Consider the following 23,303-nt stretch of genomic DNA (forward strand, 5'->3'; position numbering starts at 1 on the left):
GGGAACATGATTCATTTGTTCATTTTATTCATTCATTCCACATGTATTTACTGTCTACTGTGTACCAGAGCTGACCCGTGAGAAAGACTGAGACCTAGTTTGGTGACGTACTAATAGGGAAGACAGGCAAGTGAAGAAGCAACCAGAATACAGTGTGCTAAGTACTACAGTAAGAGAACTGGAGGTGCTGGTGAAGCATAGAGCGGTGGGCTCACACACAGACTTGGGTTAGGAAAGGCTTCCAGAGTGACAGAGAAGCTGAGAACCAAAGGAAGAGGAGGATTTAGTCAGGCAGGAGAAGGCCAAAGCAGAGCATCCATGCCATAGGAATAAATAGCATTACAGACAGAGAGGTAAGGCAGCGATTCTGACTGTACCATACTACCTTCATCCTTGAAAGAGATAATATTACTGACCTGGCTAGGTTATTTTGAGGATTAGCTGGGATAACAGGTGGAACACACTTCACATAGATGCAGTCACAAAAGCTGGTTTCCCTGAATGGTGTTCAGGAAGTTACAGCAGTAATAATAGGAGCTTACAATTTTTGCACATTTGCCATTCGCCAGGCCCTAAACTAAGCTCTTGTAGATAATGTTTCTCTTCCACCTTATAACAGCCCTAGGAGGTCAGTACTATTACCTCTATTTGATAGAGGAAAAAAATAGACAAGAAGAAGTTATGTTCCTTTGTCCAACACCACACAGCTGGAGCCAGGAGTCTATCCCAGTCTCTCTCCCAACTGTGTCAATAGACCACCTGCTTAATGGGAGAGCGACGACCCAGCCAATGTGGGCTTTATCAAAGACACCACCCACACCCTCACTCAGAGGCTGACTTTGAGATCCCAGCAAGAACCAAGTCTGACATCAGAGGTCTCTGGGCCTTTCTCTTTGTGGAGCAGTTAGCGCATCTCACTAACGGCTACAGTGTCAGGCTTCAGATATGCCACCCGTCTGCGAGCTACGGCAGAAGTCCCGAATGTTTGCAGATGCTCCTCACACAGGCCAGGATTTGCTTCAGGGATGCTTCTGGGGCCCTGCCTGGGGAGCTAGAGCATGCTCATATTTCTTCAGAATCTTTAAACCACAAGTTTGAGATTGAGCTGCTATCACCTGGTAAAGGAAAGGAAGCTCAAGAGAAAAGAATTTGACTCTGTACCTTGTCTTCTATGAAGAACAAGGTATGCATAGACCACATGAGTACCTCTGGCCCTCTGTTCCATTTCACATCCCTTAACTGGGGTCCCTGAGCTCTTGCCACAATCCATCAGGACCGTCAAAGCTCAGTCACTGGCTTTCCCCTGCAGATGACCCACCTGTGGTGCAGCTAGTATCCTCCTGGATTTAATTTTTTTTTTTTTAATCCTCACCGAGGACACTTTTTTCGTTGCTTCCAGAGAGAGAGGAAGGGAGACAGGAACAATGCGAGAGAGAAGCATCAATTGGTTGTCTCCTGTACACACACAGCAGCGTAGCTATATCCCCTCACTGGGAATCGAACCCACAACCTTTTGGAAATGGGTTGATGCTCCAACCGAGCCGCACTGGCCAGGGCCCCCTGGATTTTTATTTCCAGCCTCCTGTTCTAAACAGAGTGCTTTGATTGCTAAGAAAAGCTATTTAAGCTAGCTCAATTTAAGGTGAGTAAAGATACCACAAACTCTCGAATGGACACAGGAACTGAAGTACAGCTGGACATGGGCACTCGTGCTGGGAAACCACTAAAACCGCAGCAGGGGCAGGATGCTCTCTCTCATCTCTAATTCTGTCCACCTCATGCTTCACCTTCTCCTTGATTGCAGCTGGATTTCTCTGCTTGCACATGGCCCAACAGGTCCCCCACCCCCAATCTAAGTGGCCTTATAATTCTAGTGTGCCTGTAGGTGGGGGTAAGAATTACCTCTCTCTTCCCCTGCTCCCACCCTGGCCCTCTTCTCTCTCACTCACCTGCCAAGCCCCCCGCTGTGGAGAACTCTCATCAGCTGGGCCTCTACTTGAGCCTGGCCAACCACTGCTGGATCCGCAGGAAGCAGAGAGGGCCTGGTTCCAGGCCCCCAGAACAGCTAGCATGTTGCCCACTTCCACCGACCCTCAGGAACAAATACTTCTATCTATCCAGGCATCTCTGAAGGCCACTGTGCCACTTCTGTGGAAACAGAGGGGTGAAACGCCGAGCACCGCCTTGCATGTGTGCATGCATATGTACCTTTTATTTTTACCTGGACTGACTCAGCTCCCCAAACCCTGCTTGCTGTCTAACATGTGACTGCTTCTCCTTCAAAGGGGCTGGTCTTGACCTTAGCACCTTTACACAAAGCAAAAGCTTGTGCTTGCCGGTTTCCATAGTATTCAAGGGGCCTTGGGTTGATTATGAAAATGGAGCCTGTCTCAGTGGAAAGCTTGTTTCTCCTGATTTAATGCATTTGTTTCTCGGTTCCTTTCTCCTTGGTGTGGCCGCCCGTGCCCCGGTGTTCAGCTGCAGAACTCTATGAAGACCGATTTGTGTCTTGATCAGGGTCCAGACACTGAGAACATTCCCATCGTGTACATCTGCCATGGAATGACGCCCCAGGTGAGTCTCTGCGAGCTCCCGCCCTGGGGCCTGCATGTGTGTGGCTAGTGTGGGGAAGGATAGTTACACTCTGGGCCTCGCCGGCTTTGCATTAGGAAGTGTCCTCAGGAACAGAAAAGGAGAGTTGTGCCTGCCTTGCCTGGAAGGAGGCTGGGGGAGCAGAAGCTGAGGTGCCAGGATCTTCCAGTGTGGAGAGCAAGGAAGGAGGTGACTTTCTAAAGAGGAGCACCTGCCTCCTCTGGGGGGCCCATGGGTACACCGCAGGCCTGGTCTGGCAGCCATGCCCTTCCCTAGCAGGAGGAAACCCGGGTTCCCCCAGACTCCCTGACACCTGAGAGTCCCCTCAGAGTGCCAGTTTACAGCATCAGGCTCTGTCCTTTGGTAGATCACAGCTAGGGCCCAAATTTATAGCCATAAGACCCTTTTTAGCTCTGTGACGTTCTCTTGGTGGAGACTGAAGAGCAGCTGCCAGGGAAGTAAGTTATCCTAGAGACCTCCCCCCGCCCCGGCCATTCATAGCCTGGGCTTCATACACCCAAGGAGGATGTCAAGGACACAGGCAAGAGAAAGTGGTTCATTCAGCAAAGCACAATGGACAGTCATCAACCAAGAATACCATAGATCAACCTGTTCTGACTTGGCAACATTTTCAGAGTTTACTTATCTTACCTCCAGAAGTGCACAATGATTTTTTTAAAAAAGATATTTTAGTATAGAAGGTATGTATATTTGTGCAATTACAAGTTAGTGTTTCAAAGAGTTTTTACCCTCCTAAACACACAACCGAAGGATGATATGATATGTGTGTCACTTGATGTACTGTGTCAAGATTTCCCGGCAATTGTCCACTGTTACCTCCACCACTTCATTTTTTCTGGTGCTGAGCTGCTGTGACATCACTGACCGGCCAGTCACAGGTCAGCATATCACACCGTCCCCACACTGTGCAGCACAGCAACTCGTCCTTTGTTCTTACAATGATGTGACCTTTATAATGGGTGACTATTTTTATGTAAACCTCATATTGACTTGTAACATAAGGTACAGAAAATAGACAAATTAAAATACACAGATTAATAAACTTTCAGAGCAAACATATTCCTGTAACCAGCACCCAGATCAAGAGAAAGGATGTTATTGCTTGGTTTTGAATTTTACATCAATAGAAATATAGGGTATGCTTTCTCATGCTGGCTTCTTTCTTTCATCAGTATATTCATAAAATACATCTATGCTGTTACATGTAGCTGTAATTTGTTCATTTTTATTACTGTGTAGTAATCCATTTTATGAGTGTACCATACTCACTGTACATTCTGTTGCCGATGGGCACATGGGCTGCTGCCAGTTCGGGAGCATTACAAATACTGCTGCTGGGATCATCTTTGTTCCTGGCTTTTGATGCACATATACAATCATTTTTTGTGTGTTTATACCTGGGAGTCGAATCATTGAGTCATGGGGTTGACATATGTTCCCTTTCAGTAGACACTGCCTATATTAGCCTGCTAGGGCTGCTGTGACAAAATGCCACAGACTGGATGGCTTAAACAGAAAGTTATTTTCTCATAGTTCTGGAGGCCAGGAAGTCTGAGATCAAACTTCCAGCTGATTTGGCTTCTGGTGAGAACTCTCTGGCTTGCAGATGGTCACCTTCTCAGTGTGTCCTCACATGGCAAGGACAGAGAGAGAATGAGTGAGCTCTCAGGTGTGTCTTCTTAAAAGGACACTCATCCTATCAGATCAGGACTTTACCCTTGTGACTTCATTTAACCTTAACTTGAAGATGTGGACAATTCTCAGCCTATCCATATTGCAAAAGAAATGAGAAAGCTTGTTCTGAAGAGAACACCAGAAGCGTGATTGAACAGCCGTTTGACTAAGGGATCAGGGGTGGGACTCGCAGAATGAATCAGCCATCTCAGCAACAGAAGCCAGAAAGAGAGATGGGGCCACCAGCGGAGACACTGCCAGTTTGAACTAAAGAGAAAGCGGGACAGGATGAAGGAGGGTTGTTGGACTCCTTGGTGTCTACGAGACGGGACCATAGAGCCGTTGGGTTGTGAACAGGCACTATTCCTGGAGGAAAGGGAAGAGCAGTGCCAGAGGCAATTCGGAGATCGTCGGGGCTACCACCCCCACCACAGGCCTGGTGGGGGGGGGGGGGTGGCTGCCTTCTCAGAGGGTGGGCCTGCCTCTTGGGTTTCAGTGGGCCAGGGTGACCCTGCCAGGTGCCTCAGGGTGGAGCCAAAGCAGCGAGAAGCTTGGGCAGGACAACCCTAGGGAGTCAAAGGGGCCGGGAGCCCTGGAGAGCCGTGGGGATGATGCTGCCGCCCCACTGGGCCCACAGCTCAGAGCACTGGGCCAAAGAGGATCACCCTTGAGCCTTAAGAGCTCATGGAATTTGCCCTCCTGAGTTTGGCACTGGCTTGGGAACCATCAACCCTTCCTTTCTTCCAGTTTCTCCCTTTTGGAATGTGATGATGTATCCAGTGCCTGTCCCACCATCATATTTTGGAAGCACATAACTTGTCAGATGTTATAGGTTCTTAGCTGAAGAGAAGTTTTGTCTCTAGAAAAATCATACCTCGAATCTCATGCATATATGATTTAGAAGCTATTTGGACCTTAAACCTTTAGAGTTGATGTTGGAATGAGTTAAAACTTTGGGGGCTGTTGGGATGAAGTGTATTTTGCATGGGAGAAAGAAATGAATTTGGGGGTCCAGGAGCAGAATGCTGTGGACTGAATTGCGTCACCCCAAAATTTGTACGTGGACGTGCTCACTAATCCTGACTGTATTTGGAGCAAGAAATTAGTTTAGGATGCATAAGATCACAAAGGTGGAGCCCTGATCCTTCAGGATTGGTGTCCTTTTTAGAAGAGACACCAGAGAGCTCCCTCCCTCTCCCTCTCTGCTACGTGAGGACACAGTAAGACAGCAGACACAGCAAGCTAGGAGGAGAGCTCTCTCCCCTCAGAAACTAAATGGGCCAGCACCTTGATCTTGGACTTCACAGAGCCATGTGAAAATACATTTCTGTTGTTTAAGCCAACTAGTACACTTCAAACAGTTTTCCAAATTAGTTATATCAATTTGTGCTCCCACCAGCCATATATTAGAGTACTAGTTGCTTTACAGTCTTGCTAAGGTTTGGTATTACCTGTTATTTAAAATTATAGGCATTGTAGTTGGGTGTGTAGTGGTATCATATTGTGATTTTAATTTGCATTTCTCTGTTAATGCAGTTGGGCACCTAAATTTTCAGCTCAGAACATCCCAATTTGCTCTTAAGCATGGACCAAGGTGACCAGGTCCCAAGTAGTTTCATTTTTTTTGTAAATTTGCTTTCTGCTTTATAATACTTATGATCCAGGAGAGGATGGGTGAACCTGCTTTTAACAAATCTGTCTTAAAGCTGCGGGTTGGTGCTTACTGGGACCATCGGACAAATGTTGGGCATTTCCCCTGTGGCATGGCAGGTGTCTGCCTGAGCAGGGGCTGCCGGCCTGCCAGCTGCAGATGGTTCAGTGTGGGGCAGCCTGTGCCGTGGTTAAGAGCATGGATTCTGGAGCCAGACTGCCTGAGTTCAGTTGTCAGCTTTGAGACTTTAGTTGTATACCCTTGGGCAGGCTTTCAAATCTGGGCCTATTTTCTTATTTACAAAATATGGATTAATAATGGTATATACCATAAAGCTTGTTGTGAGGATTTAATACATGAAAAGTATTTATAATAGTGCTTGGCATATAGTAAGTATTCAATAAATATCAGTTGCTGGTATTTCATATCAGCCCCGGCTGGTGTGGCTCAGTGGATTGAATGCCAGCCTGCAAACCAAAGGGTGACTGGTTCAATTCCCATTCAGGGCACGTGCCTGGGTTGTGAGCCAGATCCCCCGTGGGGGGTATGTGTGAGGCAACCACACACTGATGTTTCTCTCTGTCTCTTTCTCCCTCCCTTTCCATCTCTCTAAAATAAAAATAAAATCTTTTTAAAAAATGATAATAATAATAGTGCTCATTTCACCTTGCTCAATATAAATACCCTCAAAGTTCTAGCTTCAGTTCACACCGACTGGCTTTTCCTTAATCTCATGTACCGTGTTCCATGGTTTTCTTCCCTGGTCAAAGCCTACCCATAGAGTGGCATCACTGAGTTGCTATGGCAGCAGAAATACAGTAGAGTAGGGGCATTGACAGTGAACAGGCATCAGAAAGCCTAGGTCCTAGGCTTGATCTTGCAGCACACTTGTGATGTCCCCTTCACCGTCTCTGGGCCTTTATTTTGTTTTGCTCTTTTATTAAGGTATAATTTTACTATAAAGTGCACAGTGTACAGCTCAATGAATTTCTACATTTGTAGACACTATACAGTTACCACCCACATGAAGCCCTCATCCCGCTGGGGCTCCTCCTTCTTCCTCTCGGTCAATATCTCTACCCAAAGATAACAATTCTAATCTCCAGTACCATTGATTAGTTTTGTCTGGGCCTATCTTATCTGCAAGTGAGGAAGCTGCTGGCTGTCTCCAGGCCCAGCTCTGCCAGCTCTCACAATCTGCTTACCTTGAATTCTTTTGTTCCGAAATTCACTTTGCCTGGGAACCTCTGAGTTTGTCCTGTGCTTGCTGGGAAGACCAGGAGCTGCCTTCCCTTAAAGCTTTGTAAATCAGTTTATTGATGTGAGCTACAGCAAGTCTTAAAGACCTGGTCCTCCTCCCCACTCCTCAAAGCCACAGCACCCTCCTGCACCTGGGCCACCCACGGCACGCTGGGTCCTGACGCCCTCTCCCACTGGGCCCACAGCTGAGGTGCACAGCTCCCACTGTCCAGGGGTAAGGCTGCTTTAAACCAACCTCAGATTAGATACGTTTCCCAGAACAGAGCAGTATAAGGACTCTGCTGTGACAGGAACTTGTTGAATCTGTCCTGCCTAGTGAGCTGGGAGAGCCAAAGAGTACTGGGCCATCCTGGAGATGGGTTGTGTGTTTTTTGCCAGAGTCCATCCATCCCCTATATTGTTTCCTATGACAGCTGTAAAAAGGACTACAGACTAGGGGGCTTGATCAATGGAAATTTATTATCTCGCAGTGCTGGAGGCTAGAAGTCTAAGATCAAGGCCTGAGGAGGGTCACGCTCCCTCTGGAGGCACTGGGGAAGGATGTGTCCCCTCTCTGAGCTCCTGGTAGCTCCTTGGCTTGTGGCAGCATCACTCCAGCTTCATAAGGTGCTGTTTTCCTTGTGCCCGTGTCTGTGTCCAAATTCACCCTCTTCATAAGGATTCCAGTCATACTGGGTTAGGAGCTCACCCTGCACCAATAGGACCTCATCCTAACTTAACTAATGACACCTGCAACAATCCTGTTTCTGAATAAGGTCACATTTGGAGGTACTGGAGGTTAGGACTTCAACATAGAAATTTTTGAGGTATACGGTTCAATGCACAACACCCCCAGAGGAGAAGAATGTGAGTAGAAATCTGACCTTCATGTATTGGCTGAAAAGTGCTTCATATGACTTCCTTTCACATGTCTTTGGCCAGAGTGTGTCACCTGGGCCTGCCTAACTGTAGAGCATGTAGGAAGTTAGGGTTTTCTGTGTGCCCAGGAAGCCACGTCCCTGCCATACGACTTTGGATAGTTTCTAAATCAGTTCCACCTCTGACAAGTAAGAAAACAAGAAAATGGCCTCTGGGGATGTGAGCCAACTTGCCTGAGGTCACACCACCAGTTACTGTCAAAGACAGGACGAGGAAGGATGCTTATATTTTGACTTCCAGTTTCTCCTCCACTTTTATTCATTAAACACACAATAGCTTGTCTTTCAGGAAGTCCTCATGTTTTAGAAAGTTTCATTTCCCCTGAAGAACTGATTTGGTCTAGGAATAGGAATGGTTTGTTTTGTTTTGTTTTGTTTTGTTTTCCTAGAGCAGCTTATCACATGGTCAACAGCACGGCCCAAAAGACATTGGGGACCCAAAGATACTTTGGGCTGGAAGTAGGCTGGGTTCTCCTTTGTGTTTAAGCTCTTTGAGAAATTCTGCTTAAATGTTGTTTAAAAAGTTCACTCTGATAGAGCTGTGACAGGTCTCAGGGAAGGCCCTGGGTAGGAGAAAGCATAGTGTAGCTCACTGAATTAGCGAAGGGGAGCTGCTGGGAAGCGCACTAATTAATTAATGAATAAACATAACCATTTTATTTAAATTAGCAGCATATTTCAAGCAATTCTCAAAATAACTGAGAATATTAGTCCTAATTAGTGTAACAGCTTGGAAAATTTCTTCTGCTGGGAAAAATACAACAATAGGGTCTCCCCACAGACTCTTTATTTATTTAATCAGTCACTTATTCACTCATTCATTCATTCGTTTGCTCATTCAAGAAACATGCATTGAGTAGTATTGTAAGCCAAGAATTATGACAAAGGCAGCTTTGCCTAGGTCCCTGAGCTGGAGGAGTCCTGGTCTAGAGAAGGAGGCAGGTACTTATTAGTAGATCATTACAGTTCATATAGTGCATCCACTTGCCACCTACTGCCCCCAGCCACCTTCTCATTAGCCCACCAAAGGAGAGACTATGGGACAGGACACTGTCTGGGGACTCCTCTCATTCTTTCTGCCCAAATCTTCTAGACTATAAAAGACCCAGGGAAAAATTTCCTATGGGAAGGTAAATTCCTGGCTGTAGAAGAAGGAAGATGAAAGAGACTTTAATTCCTTCTCTAGCTTTTGAAATACTGAAGCTGCCACATTTAGTCTTCAGGAAGTGCTTTTTGACTCAAGGTATAAAGATTAGAGTTGAGTTGAAAGAAGTGTTCTATTTTTACCCAGAGCTGAAATCCCATGTTAGATCAGGTAGTGTGTTTAATAAAAGTAAGAAAAGTATGGAATTGTAATGGACTTTGGTATCTTTGCTTTTTGGAATTTCTTTTTCATTTGTTAAAGGTCTTACGTGGCTATACATTTTTACAGAGAGAGAGAGAGATGAACAAACAAACTTGTTTACTTCTCTGTATGCTACTTCTCTAGAAACTGCCAGTCACACACGGGGTCATAATGATGCTGTCATCCGTCCCTGCTTGGCAGTTATCCGATGGCACTGCATGGAACGTTAGCGGCCTCTCATGGATTGTGCTTGAACCCCCAGTTCTTTCAAGTAACATCTCAGGGACAAGGGAAAAGGCTTTATTTTGTGGACCAAGAATTTAAATCGTCAGCCACTTCTCTGTGACCTTTGGGAGATTTCTCCATTTCTCTGTGATTTTTCTTTCGAAATAAATTAGAGTGCCAGGCATGGAGTGGCTATGAGGTTTTGTAAAACTCCCTGACTTTACCTCTTGGCTCTGATGGGATCTGACTGTGCCCTCCACGCCTCCTTGTGTGTGGCTGTACTGCCCAGGTGCCCACTGACAAATGTTAGTGCAAGGCCCTGGCTGGGTTACAGTTTGAGGGGAGTCTCAGCCAAGCCCTGAAAGTTTGGCTGGTCACCTTCGGCCCTGCTCTATCTGGGACCTAGTCCAAATAGTTATTTGGATCTCTTTGTATATTGGCTTCAGAGCTGTGGCCGCACATCATTCCGGGGCCACGGTTCCCACCGGGTGCACCCCGAGCGGTGCCTCTGGGCAGTGCAGCAGGCCAGCCCTGTGAAGGCGCTGCTTCTGTGCCCCTTCCGGGCAGCAGGCCCTCAGCTCGGCGCCTAGGCATTTCTGCATGCACAGTGCAGGCTGCTGTCTGAGGGGGTCATTCTCGCTCCAGGGGACCCAGGACAATGCCAATGCGCTCACAAGCTTGGGGTCAGGCAAGGCTGGGGCCTAGCACCAGTTCTGCCCATCCCACGGGTACGATTGGGGCAAGTGGCTTCATCTTGCTGTGGCCCAGTTACGCTTTATCTGTGAATTCAGAACAGCAATATTCACTTCCCTGAATTACTGTGAGGGCTCTGATGGCCCGCATGTGGCAGCACGTCGCCCAGTGCCTACACGTGTTGGCAGGTGTTGTTATGTCACACCTAAGGGCAGCCTCTCCAAGGGCGAACAAGGGCATCCTCGAGGCTGGGAGGAGGGGGGCTGACCCCCTGCAGTTGTGCCTCCCTCACCCCGACCCAGGATCCCCAGGGCCGAAGCGGCTCCCCTCACCCTTACAGCCCTCTGAGGCATCCGGGGGGACCAGGGGCCCGCTACAGCCTGCCTGTGTCCCAGGGCTCAGGAGCTCCTCTCTGTCTGCTCATCAGCAACTGATGAGTAAGCGAATTGTTTTGTCACTGAAGCCTGCAGTATCGCTCCTTCCCTATAGCCCCATCGAAAGAGCATGGACCAGCCTATGCCGGGCCCCCGTGGGCTGCTCGGGCGTGAATCCCTGCTCTGCAGTGTCAGCTGTGCCACCGCGCTAGGGTACTTCATTCCTCTTTACCTTAAATGTCTGTAACTTAAAACAAAACACACTTCGTGGTAAATGTTACTTAACTATCTTATTTTTTGTCTACTAATATACATTATGTTTAAGATGTGTGTGTTTATATATAATTACTGTGTCAGTCAGTCTCCCTAGACACCTTCCATAGGTCAATTCACTTCATCTTAAAACCACATTGTCAGCTTATTCCCACTTTAAAGATGTTGGCTCAAAGACATAAAGGTGGATTGATGTCTTTGAGAGGTACTCTCAACCCTCTGCACCTCATTCCTGCCTCACAGCTCTTGTATTGCATGTATAAATGCAATACAAGAAGGTGACACCGCTCCTAATACGAGGTGGAGGCAGACCCACAGTGCCTGGAACAGGGTGTAGGTGTGATTGTGTGACACCCGAGAGCGTCCTCTCCCGGGTGAGAAAGGAGCTCGAGGCGGGGGACAGTGCTTCCTCTCCCAACACTGCCTCCTTCAGAGTCTGGCTGCCTCCACAGGGCAGGGCACCAGGAGCTGTCCGGCTCTGGATGAGGTGAGCACCCAGCCGGTTTCTCACCCTGCTTTTGGAAAGCACCCTGTTTCCACATCCCTTTTGGTTGCTGCACGTGGAGCAGAGCCGGCGCAGCAGCTCAGCGTGGGGTGCAGGTGCCGAGGAGGGGCGTGGACAGGGTGCTGGGCACACAGATGTGGCTGCCGCAGTGGTGACCTTCTCTTTCGTGGGGTGACGGTGAACTCGGAGCCGCTCCCCCAGCTTCAGTGCTAAAAAAATAAATAAATAAATAAAGGAGCCACTTGATTTGTTATTCATTCCACATGATATGTTCTTCACATCCAAACTCTTCAATTAGAGTGCTAAACAGCAAGTTTTGCATGACTTTTATTAAGCTCCCACAGGCTGGGAAGAAGCAGTCATTAGCAGCAGCACAGCGGGCCAGCGCTGAGGAAGATGGTTCGGGCTCACTACCCAGAGGGAGGCTGAGCCTCCTGCCCCACGCCTGCCGTCCTTTTCAGAGCTTTGCTTCGCAGGCCTCTCTGGACACAGGAACAGGTCCCTGAGCCAGCACCACAGGAGCTGAATTTAGATCTCTCCATGGCCCTGCTGTCTCTGACAAGGCACTTCATCTCTCTGGGTCTCAGCTTCCTGGTCAGGAGAACGGCATGGGCATGGAGATTTAAATAAAGCAATGAACCTGTATGTGCCTGGCACCAAGCCTGGCCTAGAACTGTGCTCAGTGAGGTCAGTTTCTTGTTCTAATCAGAGAAGTCTCTCAGCATTTTCTGGGAGCTTGCTGGTCAGCCTAAAGATAATAATACTAACAACAGCTTGCATTTAATCATCTTTCCTTGCGTGTATAATCTCCTTTAATACTCTCAGCAGTCCTGGGAGGTCAGTACTGCTGTTACCCCCCTTGTACGCGGGAGAAAAATGGACCTCGGGGCCATGTAATTACCACGTGGGAGACCCTGGTTGCCAGACCGCAGAGCCCGCGCTCAGAGCCGGGGCTCAGGACTGGCCCCCTGGATTCATTCAATATGCGGCCTCCGCTCCCAGGACATTCTCTGGACACCAGACAGGACGGTAAGCTTCCACAGCAGGGTGTGACGGAGGCCTGGCACCTGGGAGGTGTCCGAGTGCGCTTGCTGGATGAATAAAGGCTGCGGTGAGAGGTCGGGCAGGGAGTAGCTATTTGTCCAACCCCCGGGCATGCTCTTCTTCTCAGGATAAAGAAAAACTAAGTCTAATTTGCAGTGTTCTCCCTGGAAGATCTTATGGCAGGTTCCTGAGACTGGGCTGAAGGAGATTTGAAAATGCCTCCGCTCATGACACTGCCCTTCCCGTGCATCCTGCTCCAGGACACAGGACGCAGGCAGGTCAGCTTGCTCAGCTCTCTCTGCCTCATGAGGGCGATCTGCATGTGCTTCTTGCCTTTGGGGTCCCCTCTTCTCCCCAGGAACTGGGGCAGCCCTCTCCCTATTTCAGGGCTAATGCATCAGATCCAAAGGCCCCCACTTCCCCATTTCTTATCCTTCAGGTCTCAGCCTAAGGCCATTTCCTTAGGTGGTCTTTCCTGACCACCCCATCTAAGGTGCTCTCACTTGTTACTCTCAAACCTCTGCACCTGATTCCTCTCGTATTGCATGTATAAATGTAATCACGCTCACAGCTTCTGGGTATACATGAATTTGTTTACTTGTTGATAATGGTCTGTCTTCACCACTAGATCATAAGTTCCTTGAGGGCAGGCATTTTGCTTTGTTCTCCAGTGTATCCACTGTGCCCAGCTCACTGCATGGCTAGGAGTAGGCACTCATGTATCTCTGGCTGGTAAATGGGTCTGTTCATCAAGCTGGTGAGTTTTTGAGTAAATAAAGGTAGTTTCCTAGCAAAGACATCCTAGCAATCTGCTCAGACACACTGGCTTTGCCACTTAACAGCCTTAACCCGAAGCCTGATTTCTCACCTATAAAATGGAGTAAAAACCTTCCATCTGATAGAGGTTTTGTGAGGATTACGTTGGAGAAATACATAGGGTTCTTAGTCCTATGCATGGCACACAGTAAGTCCTCAACCAATATATTGAAGTTGCTCTTATTTTTATTTGTAGTGTTAGTTATTATTAGCCAACATAAGATCTGGTGGGACCTTCACCTCTTCCTTTAGACCCAGTATCATTTTTCCTGGAGACCCAGGGATGGGAGCTTGGGAGATGTGCCCTCTCCTACTGGGATGGAAACCAGATCCTGGGCATTTGCTTGATTGATGAGGGCCAGCTGCCATGGGCATTTGGGCAGGAATGGGGAGACACCTCCTTCCTTCGAGGCCCCCCCTGCCACCAAGGCACACAGAAGCTGGCCTGCCTTTTCATTTGACTCCACTCCCAGGCAAGAGAAATTCCCCAGGCCCCAAGGGTTCTCCTAAGGGCAGGGCCGCAGTGACTGATACTGCCTCCCGCACCTACCTCGGAGCTTTCTGTAACTCCCTGTCCACTCAAGACGGCCTTGAAGAATTGCATCCAGAAAAGCCCAGGACAAGAGCCATGAGCCAGTGACAGAGGCTAAGTTGTAAGCCTTCTGTCTCAGACGGGAGTCCGCTCTTGAATAGTGCAAGGACAGGCCCCTGCCCCTCACCCAGGGACTTCCTCTTTACCTACCCGGAGCAGGAAGTGGGGAGGTCTCCTCACTGTCCATGTGAGCACTCTGCTGCCCTTTGCACGCACTGTAGACCCTCAAGAAGTGAGCTGCATTATCCACTGCCTCTTGCTGCCGTTTCCTAGGCATCAGTGGTACTTTAGGTGGGGCCGTTCTTCACTGTGCGGGACTGTCCCACTCAACGCGGGGTGTTTCCCCTCCCTGGACCCTGACCAGCAGTAGCGCCAGTGTGGGACCCAGACGTCCCCATGCTTCTCCAAAGGTGCCCTGGAAGAGCGGTACCACTCCTAGCTGCGAATGTGACAGAGACGGGGCATGAGAAACTGGCTCTGAGATTTGCAAATGGTTGGTGGCACTGGGGACATCTGAATGATGTTTCTATCACGGCAGCTTAAGGATATGCTTGTTTATTTCAAGAAAGGTCCTAAGCAGATGTGTTCAGAATATATCACGGGCATAAATAAATTCTTAGATTTGATTTTCCCCACTAACTTCATTGTCACCCCACTGCCTTTGTCCCAGCTGCTTTTTCTGGAATCTGTTTCTTGCTCTGCATTCGTCCTGCCAGCATGGAGGTTTAGTGGAGGCCTTGAGGTGAGCACAGTGTTATACTGGAAATTTCAGCAGAGCTGGGCCCTCTAAATCAATCACCAGAAAAGCTTTATTTCTTTTTCTTGCTCAGACATACACTATTAAATGCAGGAACATGTGTGTATGAGCAGGGGCAGGGGGCGGGGAGGTGGGGAGAGGCTGGCTCCGGAGGAAGGACATGCTTAAAAAAGAAAATTTTATAGCATTTTTCTCTGCAGGTAAAAAGGACTTGCTGGTCTTAATTCTTGTAGAACTGGGCTACAGAACACATTTACATCTCTGCAGTATCTTTAGGTCCTTGGAATAGTCTGGGCCATTCAGAAGTCACTCAGTCATATTTGCCTGGGGCGTTACAGAGGCTTAGTAAATGCACGTTGAATAAAGAAATGAGTAAATTCACGGAAAATTAAAGCCCTTTAAGTGATGCTCACAAATTGGACTGAGTCAGTGTTCACCCTCTGAGTTCCCCTGGGGGGCTCTAGGGTGGCAAGGTTCCCCCTGGGCACCTGACCCTGGAAATGAGGACAGTTGATGATACCTCAGGAGCGTTTCATCCCCCACAATATATGTGGTGGTTGTGGAATGTCCGGGAGGACGTGGTGGCAAAAGCGCCTTCGTCCAGGGAAGTGAGTGAGGAGGTGGAGTCAGCGAGCATAGACTCCTCTCCCCCAGAGTTCACTATGAAGGGATAGAGAAAGGGGCTGGCCACCAGAAGGGGTGTGGAGTGGGGGGAAAGCATGTATCCTGATTTGCTTTTTAAGGAATGCAATAAGGGAAGATGGTTTGAAGCTGAGAGAAAGAAGTCAGTAAAGAAGCAGGTTGAATGTATGGGGAGAGAATGAAGCAACAGTCTGGGATTGGGGACAGGGCAAGGACAGGAGAGGATGGGGTCCCAGGCCAATGGGCTTGGCCCTGGACTGCGAGAGAGGGCCTTCTGCCTCTGAGCCTCCGGGCAGGATGGAGGGAGGTTCAGGAGGAACCTCCAGGCTGTCTTTCAGGTAAAGCCTGAAGGACCTGATTCTGTTAGCACGTGGGGAAGCTTTAGAAGCCCTGCTAAGGAGGGGTGGCTCAGCGCCGAGCAGGCTGAAAGAAGCTGATGCGGAGGGGCCCCCCTAAAGCTGAAGACCAGGAGTCTGTGATGGGTCTCACTTGCCCAGTTCCATGATTTTCTTGGTTAGCACCCAACATCCAGCGAACAGGCGTGGAGAAGGTGAACAAGGCTGCGGAGGCGAGACTTACAGGGTGTCAAAGGCAGAAAGAATGAGGAATTACAGACTTAAAGGTGCTGGCAAGGGGGTGGTTGAAGGACTTTGGGTGCAGACTATCTAGGGACATGGAGATTCCAGGAGGAGGCAAAAATATGGGAGGAAGGGAATAAAGGTTATTATCCCAAAGGTCTCCATTAGGTCGTTGAGCAGGTGTTCGGGAAGTAAGCAAGTGAGCTATCAAGACTAATAGGTAGTTGGGTGAAAGTAGGGAATGGAGGGTAAGGTTTCAGGGATGCAGCAGTTCCGGGCACTAAGAGCTAGGGTGTGGGTGTGGGTGCTAAGGGGGAATACAAATGGCTCTCCCCAGAATAGAGGCCACAGTGCAGGTTGGCTCATTCTTTGTTTGAGACCCTGAAGTATTGCCCAGTGGAATGTAGAGGAAACTATGAGCCTGATGCCAGTGACCTTGGTGGACGTGGCAGAGTGCCCGGGACACACTCAGGTGAGAAGAACAAAGTGGGCAGAGTGTGGTGGTGTCTGCCATTGGAGGCTTAAGGAAGAGATTTTTAGAAATTTAATCTTTATTATATGTTTTCCATTACTGTTTAGTCCCCTTATACCCCCTCCCTCCAGCAATCACCACACTGTTGTCCATGTCCATGAGTCCTTTTTCCTTTTTGCTCAGTCAGGAGAAGATATTTTTATACGGGGATGGTGGAGCTGGGGTGTAGTGGGGTACTGCAGGGAGAGAAGAATGTCAGCTCCAGTCCGTGTCCCTGATGGCAGCAGCAGCAGATGCACTAGCATCAAAAGTGGCAGTGTCCCTGAGGAAGAGCCATTTTGGTAGGGACAGGAGGAGTGTGCCTTTTGGTTAGAAAGGGCTGTCCTTGAAAGATGCTGCAAGTTTTATAGGCAGTTTCAGAAGGCTCATGAGGGAGGGCAAACAAAGGGAGATGAACCAGGGAAAGAACAGAGCATATCAGGAGTTTAGAGAGGACGAGAAAGCCTTGTAAGGACAACAAAAATTAAATTTTATATACACACTTAGGCCCCATAAGAACTAGGAGGTTGGGAGAAAAGGGGTGGCAGAATCAGGTTGGGGGAACCACATCTCTGTGCTGTGGCCACTGCAGCCACCTTGGTTCCCAGCTTTTGTACTCAGGATAAACCAACCACTTCCAAAGCTTTTTTTGCCCTCACAACAACTGAGACACCTCCCTGAGCCACATCACACTGCACTGAGTCCCAGATCAGCAGGGCTTTGTGGAGACTCCACTCTGCCAGAGGGAGGGAGCAGAGTCCAGCTGCCAAGGAGGAAAGCAGCTGGGTCACAGTGACTTTGAGAGGTCAGGGAGGCCTTCCTGGAGGCGGAGCTGCACTTGGACCATTAAGGAATCACAGGATGTGTGGAGTGAAAACAGAGTGGGAAGAGCAGTAAGGGTGCAGGTAGAAGGGTTAGAGTCCTTTCTTTCTTTAGGAGGAAGCAAGATATTGTAATGGTTGAGAGTTGGGTTTGGAGCCAGGTGACTTGTAGTTCAATTCCCAACTCAGCCACTGGCCATCTATTCATTTCCCTCTAATTCTGTTTTCTCACCTTAAAAAGCAGGTCATATACCCTACTTATCCAGGGTTATTTAAATAAGTACATTTGTAAAGCACTTAGCATCCCTGACATTTAGAAAAAGCTCATTAAATGGGAAATACTATTATGATTATTATTTATTTAATTTTTTTCAATCAGGAGGGGAAAAAAAGGAACAGCAATTTGTTGAGCACCTACGCTGTGTGCCATATACTTTACAAACACGCCTTTGGAATGAGCCACCTGCAGTAGTAGGTATTTGCTACATACCAAACTATCCCAAAATTTAGTGACTTATTTATCCATTAATATAGCTCAAGATTCTGTAGGTCAGCAATTTGGGCTGGACTGGCCCTTTCTTCTGCTAGTCTTAGCTGAGCCCACTCCAGCATCTGTAGCCAACTGCTGGTCAGCTGGCTGAGCTGGCCCCTGGAGGCCGGCCCTTGGCTGGAGTGGGAGGGGCCCTGGGCTGCGTTGTCCAACAGGCTCACCCAGGCTGCTTCACATGGTGATGGTGACCGGGGTGTCTAAGTGCAGCAAGAAATGGCAAGCGCTACTGCGTGAGTGCTTCTCACATCTCTGCTTAAGTCACATTGGCTATGGAAATTTTGCCACTGGCCAAAGTCACATGGCCAAGCCCAGACTCGAAGGACAGAGAATAAATAGACCCCTTTAAAAGGAGGAGCTACAAAGTTACATTGCAAAGTGGTTTGCATGCAGTGGGCGGGGGGGGGGCGGGGGACGGTTACCTGTGGCCATTTTTATAAACTATCGTAATACCCTATTATATTCACTTTGTATTATTTCATTTATTCACTCATTCATTCATTCATGTATTCACCCCAAAATAGTCATTGAGCACCTACCTTGTGGTATGGCAAGAAAAGGAATCCCTACAAAGAATGGCCTCCGTTTTCCAGTACTTTCTCTGTCGTAGTACAGTCCATCTGGCATTGCTCTCTGAGGTCTGCAACAGCCAGCAAAGACAGGAGCCAGACCTCCATTCCCCAGTTAAGCAGTTACCCTCTTCCCAGCAGAGATAGAGATGGTTTTGGAACGGGTGAAATAAAGAGATTTATATTTACAAACTAAAATCCGGCACCAGTATTTCATCCATATGAAATCTGTTGTTGTGGGCTAACTCTCCCTGCTGGCTCTTAGCCTGCAGGTTTTTCTACCCTGCTTTTTCCTCCCATCTTTCTGATCCCTGAGATTGCTGATGAGTCCAGATCCCCACTGACCATATGTTAAAATCTCTGTTAAACATGCACACTCACTCACAAATGCACACACACACACACTCTTTCCCTGGGAAGATTCTAAACTGTTAATTCAGTGCAGAGTAACAATTGTGATGTGCTAGCAAGAGATTGAGCCCCTCATTGCTCACAGGGCCCAGGTGGGCCTGGCACAGACTGTGTCCTGGGGGTAAATACTGAGGACCTTGTGCTGCATAGAGGATCTTGTTCTATTCAGGCTGTTAATCCTCAGGGCTCTATGGAGGGTGGCATCCAAGATACTGGTTCAAACCTTGGGCTGAGAGAAGCTTAGAGGAGTCTTAAGAGTAAGAGATATGAAAGAGGTACCAGGGAGGGAGCCTGAATGGATTTCTGAACGGAAGGTCGGTGTCCCTGGTATGGTTTGTTAATGCATTCGTGTGATCAACCAGTACATATGCAGTTATAAGAATACATATGCATCAAGCGGTGAGTTAGATTAGGGGTCCTCAAACTCAGGGCCATGTACTGAGACCAGTCCGTGACCTGTTAGGAAGCGGGCCGCACAGCAGGTGGTGAGCAGAAGGTGAGCACATGAAGCTTCATCTGTATTAACAGCCACATTACCACCTGAACTCCGCCTCCTGTCTGATCAGTGGCAGCATTAGGTTCTCATAGGAGCATGAACCCTACTATGAACTGCATATGTGAGGGATCTAAGTTGCGAGCTCCTTATGAGAACCCAATGCCTGATGATCTGAGGTGCAGCTGAGGCAGTGATGCTAGTGCTGGGGAGTGGCTGTAAATACAGATTATCATTAGCAGAGATGTTTGACTGCACAGAGACCATATGAATCAATTGCTTGCAGACTCATATCAAAACCCTATCAGTGAGTGGCAAGTGACAATTAAGCTGCATCTGGTGGCAGGCTTTATAGTGGCAAGTGAGTTGATGTACTTCAGTTGTACAGCTGCATCTGATGGCAGGCTTTATGTCCTAATCTGTCAGTTATTTTAGTCTGTGCATGGCCTGCCCATTATTTCATTTACCAGTTACCTCCGCGCCCTGTTCCCACACTGCGCCCTTGTTCAGTCACCGTACTGGTAAGCCCATGTGCTAACCGTGGCCAAAATGAGTAATAAACAAACGTCTGACCCATTTGTGAATAAGCCAGGTGAATCAACTTTATCTGGGCTAGAAGAAGATCAACTGCTTGAGATCACAAATGATGGCGGCCTTAAAAATATGTCCAAATCTCCATACGTTCTAGATTAAAGTCAAGTCAGAATATCCTGAGATTCCCACAAAAGCACTGAAAAGCCTGCTTCCATTCCCAACATCCCATCTTTGTGAAGTAGGGTTTTCGGCAGTGACAGCAACCAAAATGAGATTATGGAGTAGGCTGGACATAAGCAACACACTTTGGGGGTCCCTGTCTCCCATCACCCCCAGATGGGACCATCTAGTTGCAGGAAAACAAGCGCAGGGCTCCCACTGATTCTGCATTATTGTGAGTTGTATGATTATTTCACTATATATTACAATGTAATAATAATAGAAATAAATTTCACAATATATGAAATGGGCTTGAATCATCTTGAAACCATCTTCCCCTCTTCCCCCTGCCTCCCCCATCTGTGGGAAAATTGTCTTCCACAAACCAGTCCCTGGTGCCAGAAAGTTTGGGACTTCTGGGTTAGATAGTGGAGGTACAATAGTGAGCAAGACAAGCATGGTCCCAGCCCTCAGGGAACTTGCAACCTAATGGGGAGCGGCCCAGGTTAGAAGATCATTACTAACGCTATCACATACCAGCCCAAGTCCATAGAATTCTCTGACAACCCTTTGTGATAGGTACAGGAGGGGAAATCGAGACCACAAATGGCCAAGTAATTGTCTATCGTCACACAGCAAATGAACTGATGGTGAGCACTTGAATTAGGCAGTTTAGATCCAGAGTTAGTCTTTCTTGAATCAGCCCCTTTCCCTCTACCGCCACTAGGTCAAGACCCTTGGGTATGTATTTCTCAATTCCCTTGTACTTTTCCTTAAGAGCATGCATCACATTTGTGACTCTGTTTTGTATGATTTTTGCTGAGGGAGCATAGCAAAATTGTCAGTCAGTTCAGGCTCCGTTATGCTCCAGCAACAGATGACCTCAAAACCCAAGAGGCTTTATAATAACAAACATTTCTCCGTCATGCTATATGTCCAAGTATTTTCCCACCTTATCTTCCTTTTGCAGTGCCTTGTCAAAAGCAGCCGATAGTAACAAAGGCATGCTTTTCATCTAAAGCTCAGCTCATTTCCCATGTGCTCCGTCTACCAAGTCATTGCAGGCAACAGTTTTGCCAAATGTTTCGCCACTGCATAAAAGAAGGCACCATCTTTCCAGCGTCCAGAGATGGCTCCTCACCACACACTTTCTGGCCCCAAAGTCAGTGTCCCATATTTTAAGCTTTGGCACCACTCCTCATCTAGTACCAATTTCTTTATCATTCAGCTTAGACTGATGATCCCCAAATCGCAGTGGCTTAAAACAAGAATTTATTATTTCTTACTCCTACTTCACGGTCATTATGGTTCAGCTTCAGCACGGTGCCATCTCATCTTCTTCTGGGACCAAAGGAGCAGCCCCCTTCTGGGACACTGCCAGACCAATGGCAGATTCCTGATGGGAAGGGACACGTCTCTCCTACTGGCATTTCCTAGGTTAAGGACATGTGGCCAAGTCTGACACTAACAGTGAGGGAATGTGTAATAGCTCAGTCGGGAGGGGAACACAGAAGCGCCCTGAGAGGACAGCGCAGTGGTCCCATCCCTTAGAGCAGTAAGGAGCCTGCATTGGCTGTCACGCATTGATGCAGAGCTGGCAGACTGTCGTGTATGGAAAAGGAATGTCAGATAAGCTCCACCTTAGCTGTTTGTCGGTGAGTGGACACAGCCCTAAAAGGCTTTGAGCGGTACCTTCCCAAACAGGGGCCCAGAGAGGACCCGGCAGCCAGAGAGCTGGTGTTGGAGGTTTCTTGAGGACAACTTCATGATGAACCAGCGAGCTCTATTTGTTCATTTCAGGGAAGGGGGTTATTATCAACAATAAGAACTAAAACAAATTTGGGTAGCTGAAGCTGAAAATAAAGAGAAAACCTGGGATGATTCATTATCTAGACTCAAAGGGAGGGTTGACAGGTGGAGGCAGGAACGGGGTTGTTCCAACTCCCTCAGCAGTAAAGTTCATGGGTCTTCTCCAGCTAAACATGTCTTAGCTGCAGAACTGCCTCATCTCTGTCTCTCTTAATTTTACGTTTTAAATTCCTGGGAGGAGGGAGTCTTCTTGGCCTCTTAACAGCTGCACTCTGATCAATGGGCATGTAGAGTCACAGAATACAGATCATTCGGGGTCCACCCGTGGTCAGAGCCATTCTCAAAGGAGGTGGGTTATTGTTAAACATTGAAGGCCAGGTGCAATGATATCTTCTCCACTGCTGGGGCCTGACCCGTCACCTTGGCCATCGCTAGTGATTGGGCCTCCTCTGCAGTCTCTCTCTCGGCAGCCTGTTTCTGTCTGAAGCCGCCTTTGTTTGTAGCCCATCTGTGTCAGAGGGCTCTGCTGAAGGGAGCTACCAAGACAGGCACCCAGGCAGATCCTCGGGAGTGCAGGCAAAGAGCCGGGGAACAGGCAGGGGCATTTGGAAAGCACCTTTCCCTAAAGGGGCTACAGAAAAACAGGGCTCAGCCAGGGTCCAGCGCATTTGTTCTTATCCTGGACCATGTTAATTTTATTTCCCCATAACTCAGGCTTTCTCTGCAGTTCTCATCTTCTCCGCTTATACCCAAGTGCTGGGTGATACTTCCATCCTCAGCCCCCTCCCAGGGGAACCTCCAGGTTCACTAGCTTTTCGCCCACTGAGGAAAGCACACTGATAGGCAAATGAGTGAGGCACTTCCTTATCTTGTGAAAAAAATAGACATTTGTAAATTTAGTATTTTGTTATTAAAACAAAGGGCTTGCTTTATCATAATGAATGAATGAACCTTAGATGCGCACCCTCTACATCACCCTGTGGATAAGGACTACTAGACGACATGACTTGATGAACATTTTGCCTCATCTCCTTTGGTGTTCTGGAAACATCTGCTGTATGATTTGTATCAGTCAGGACTCTTGTTTGCAAGTGACAGAATCCCAGCTTAATCCAATTTCAATGCGAAAGAAATTTTATCATCTCAGGGAACTGACAAGTCCATGCCTGGCTCTGGATTCAGAAGCTTCCCTGATTTATCTGAGGACGAAGGCAATGGGCCGCGCTGGGCTTAGAGCCTTCCAGCCTGATCCCACAAGTGGAAAATCCCAGGAAGGACGTTTATTGGCCCAGACTGGACCACATTCCCATCCTGGAACCAATCCCTGGGTCTAGACAAGGGGGTTCTCTGATTGGCCAGCCTGTGAAACAGGCCTATCCTTATGGCGAGAGTGAGGCAAACACTGTTATAAGAAGGCGAATAGAACTTTCAGCATCAAGAATCCTGCAGCCACCTTAATGTGGTTTGTCTCCGGTCTCTCAGTGGTAATT

General features: G+C 48.0%; 1 protein-coding gene across 1 annotated transcript in view; it reads left to right on the forward strand.

Moving 5' to 3' along the window:
- The window catches only part of GALNT18 (polypeptide N-acetylgalactosaminyltransferase 18), a 316,297-nt gene that overhangs the window by 271,418 nt on the left and 21,576 nt on the right, over positions 1-23,303 (forward strand). The window contains exon 9 of the mRNA XM_054586100.1: positions 2,479-2,574. Within this exon, the coding sequence (XP_054442075.1) occupies positions 2,479-2,574 (96 nt within the window). The remainder of the gene's footprint in view (positions 1-2,478; positions 2,575-23,303) is intronic.

The sequence above is a fragment of the Pteronotus mesoamericanus genome, unplaced genomic scaffold (genome assembly GCF_021234165.1).
Source record: "Pteronotus mesoamericanus isolate MK-2021 breed Mesoamerican mustached bat unplaced genomic scaffold, CSHL_Meso_final contig_90, whole genome shotgun sequence".
NCBI classification, from domain to species: Eukaryota; Metazoa; Chordata; class Mammalia; order Chiroptera; family Mormoopidae; genus Pteronotus; species Pteronotus mesoamericanus.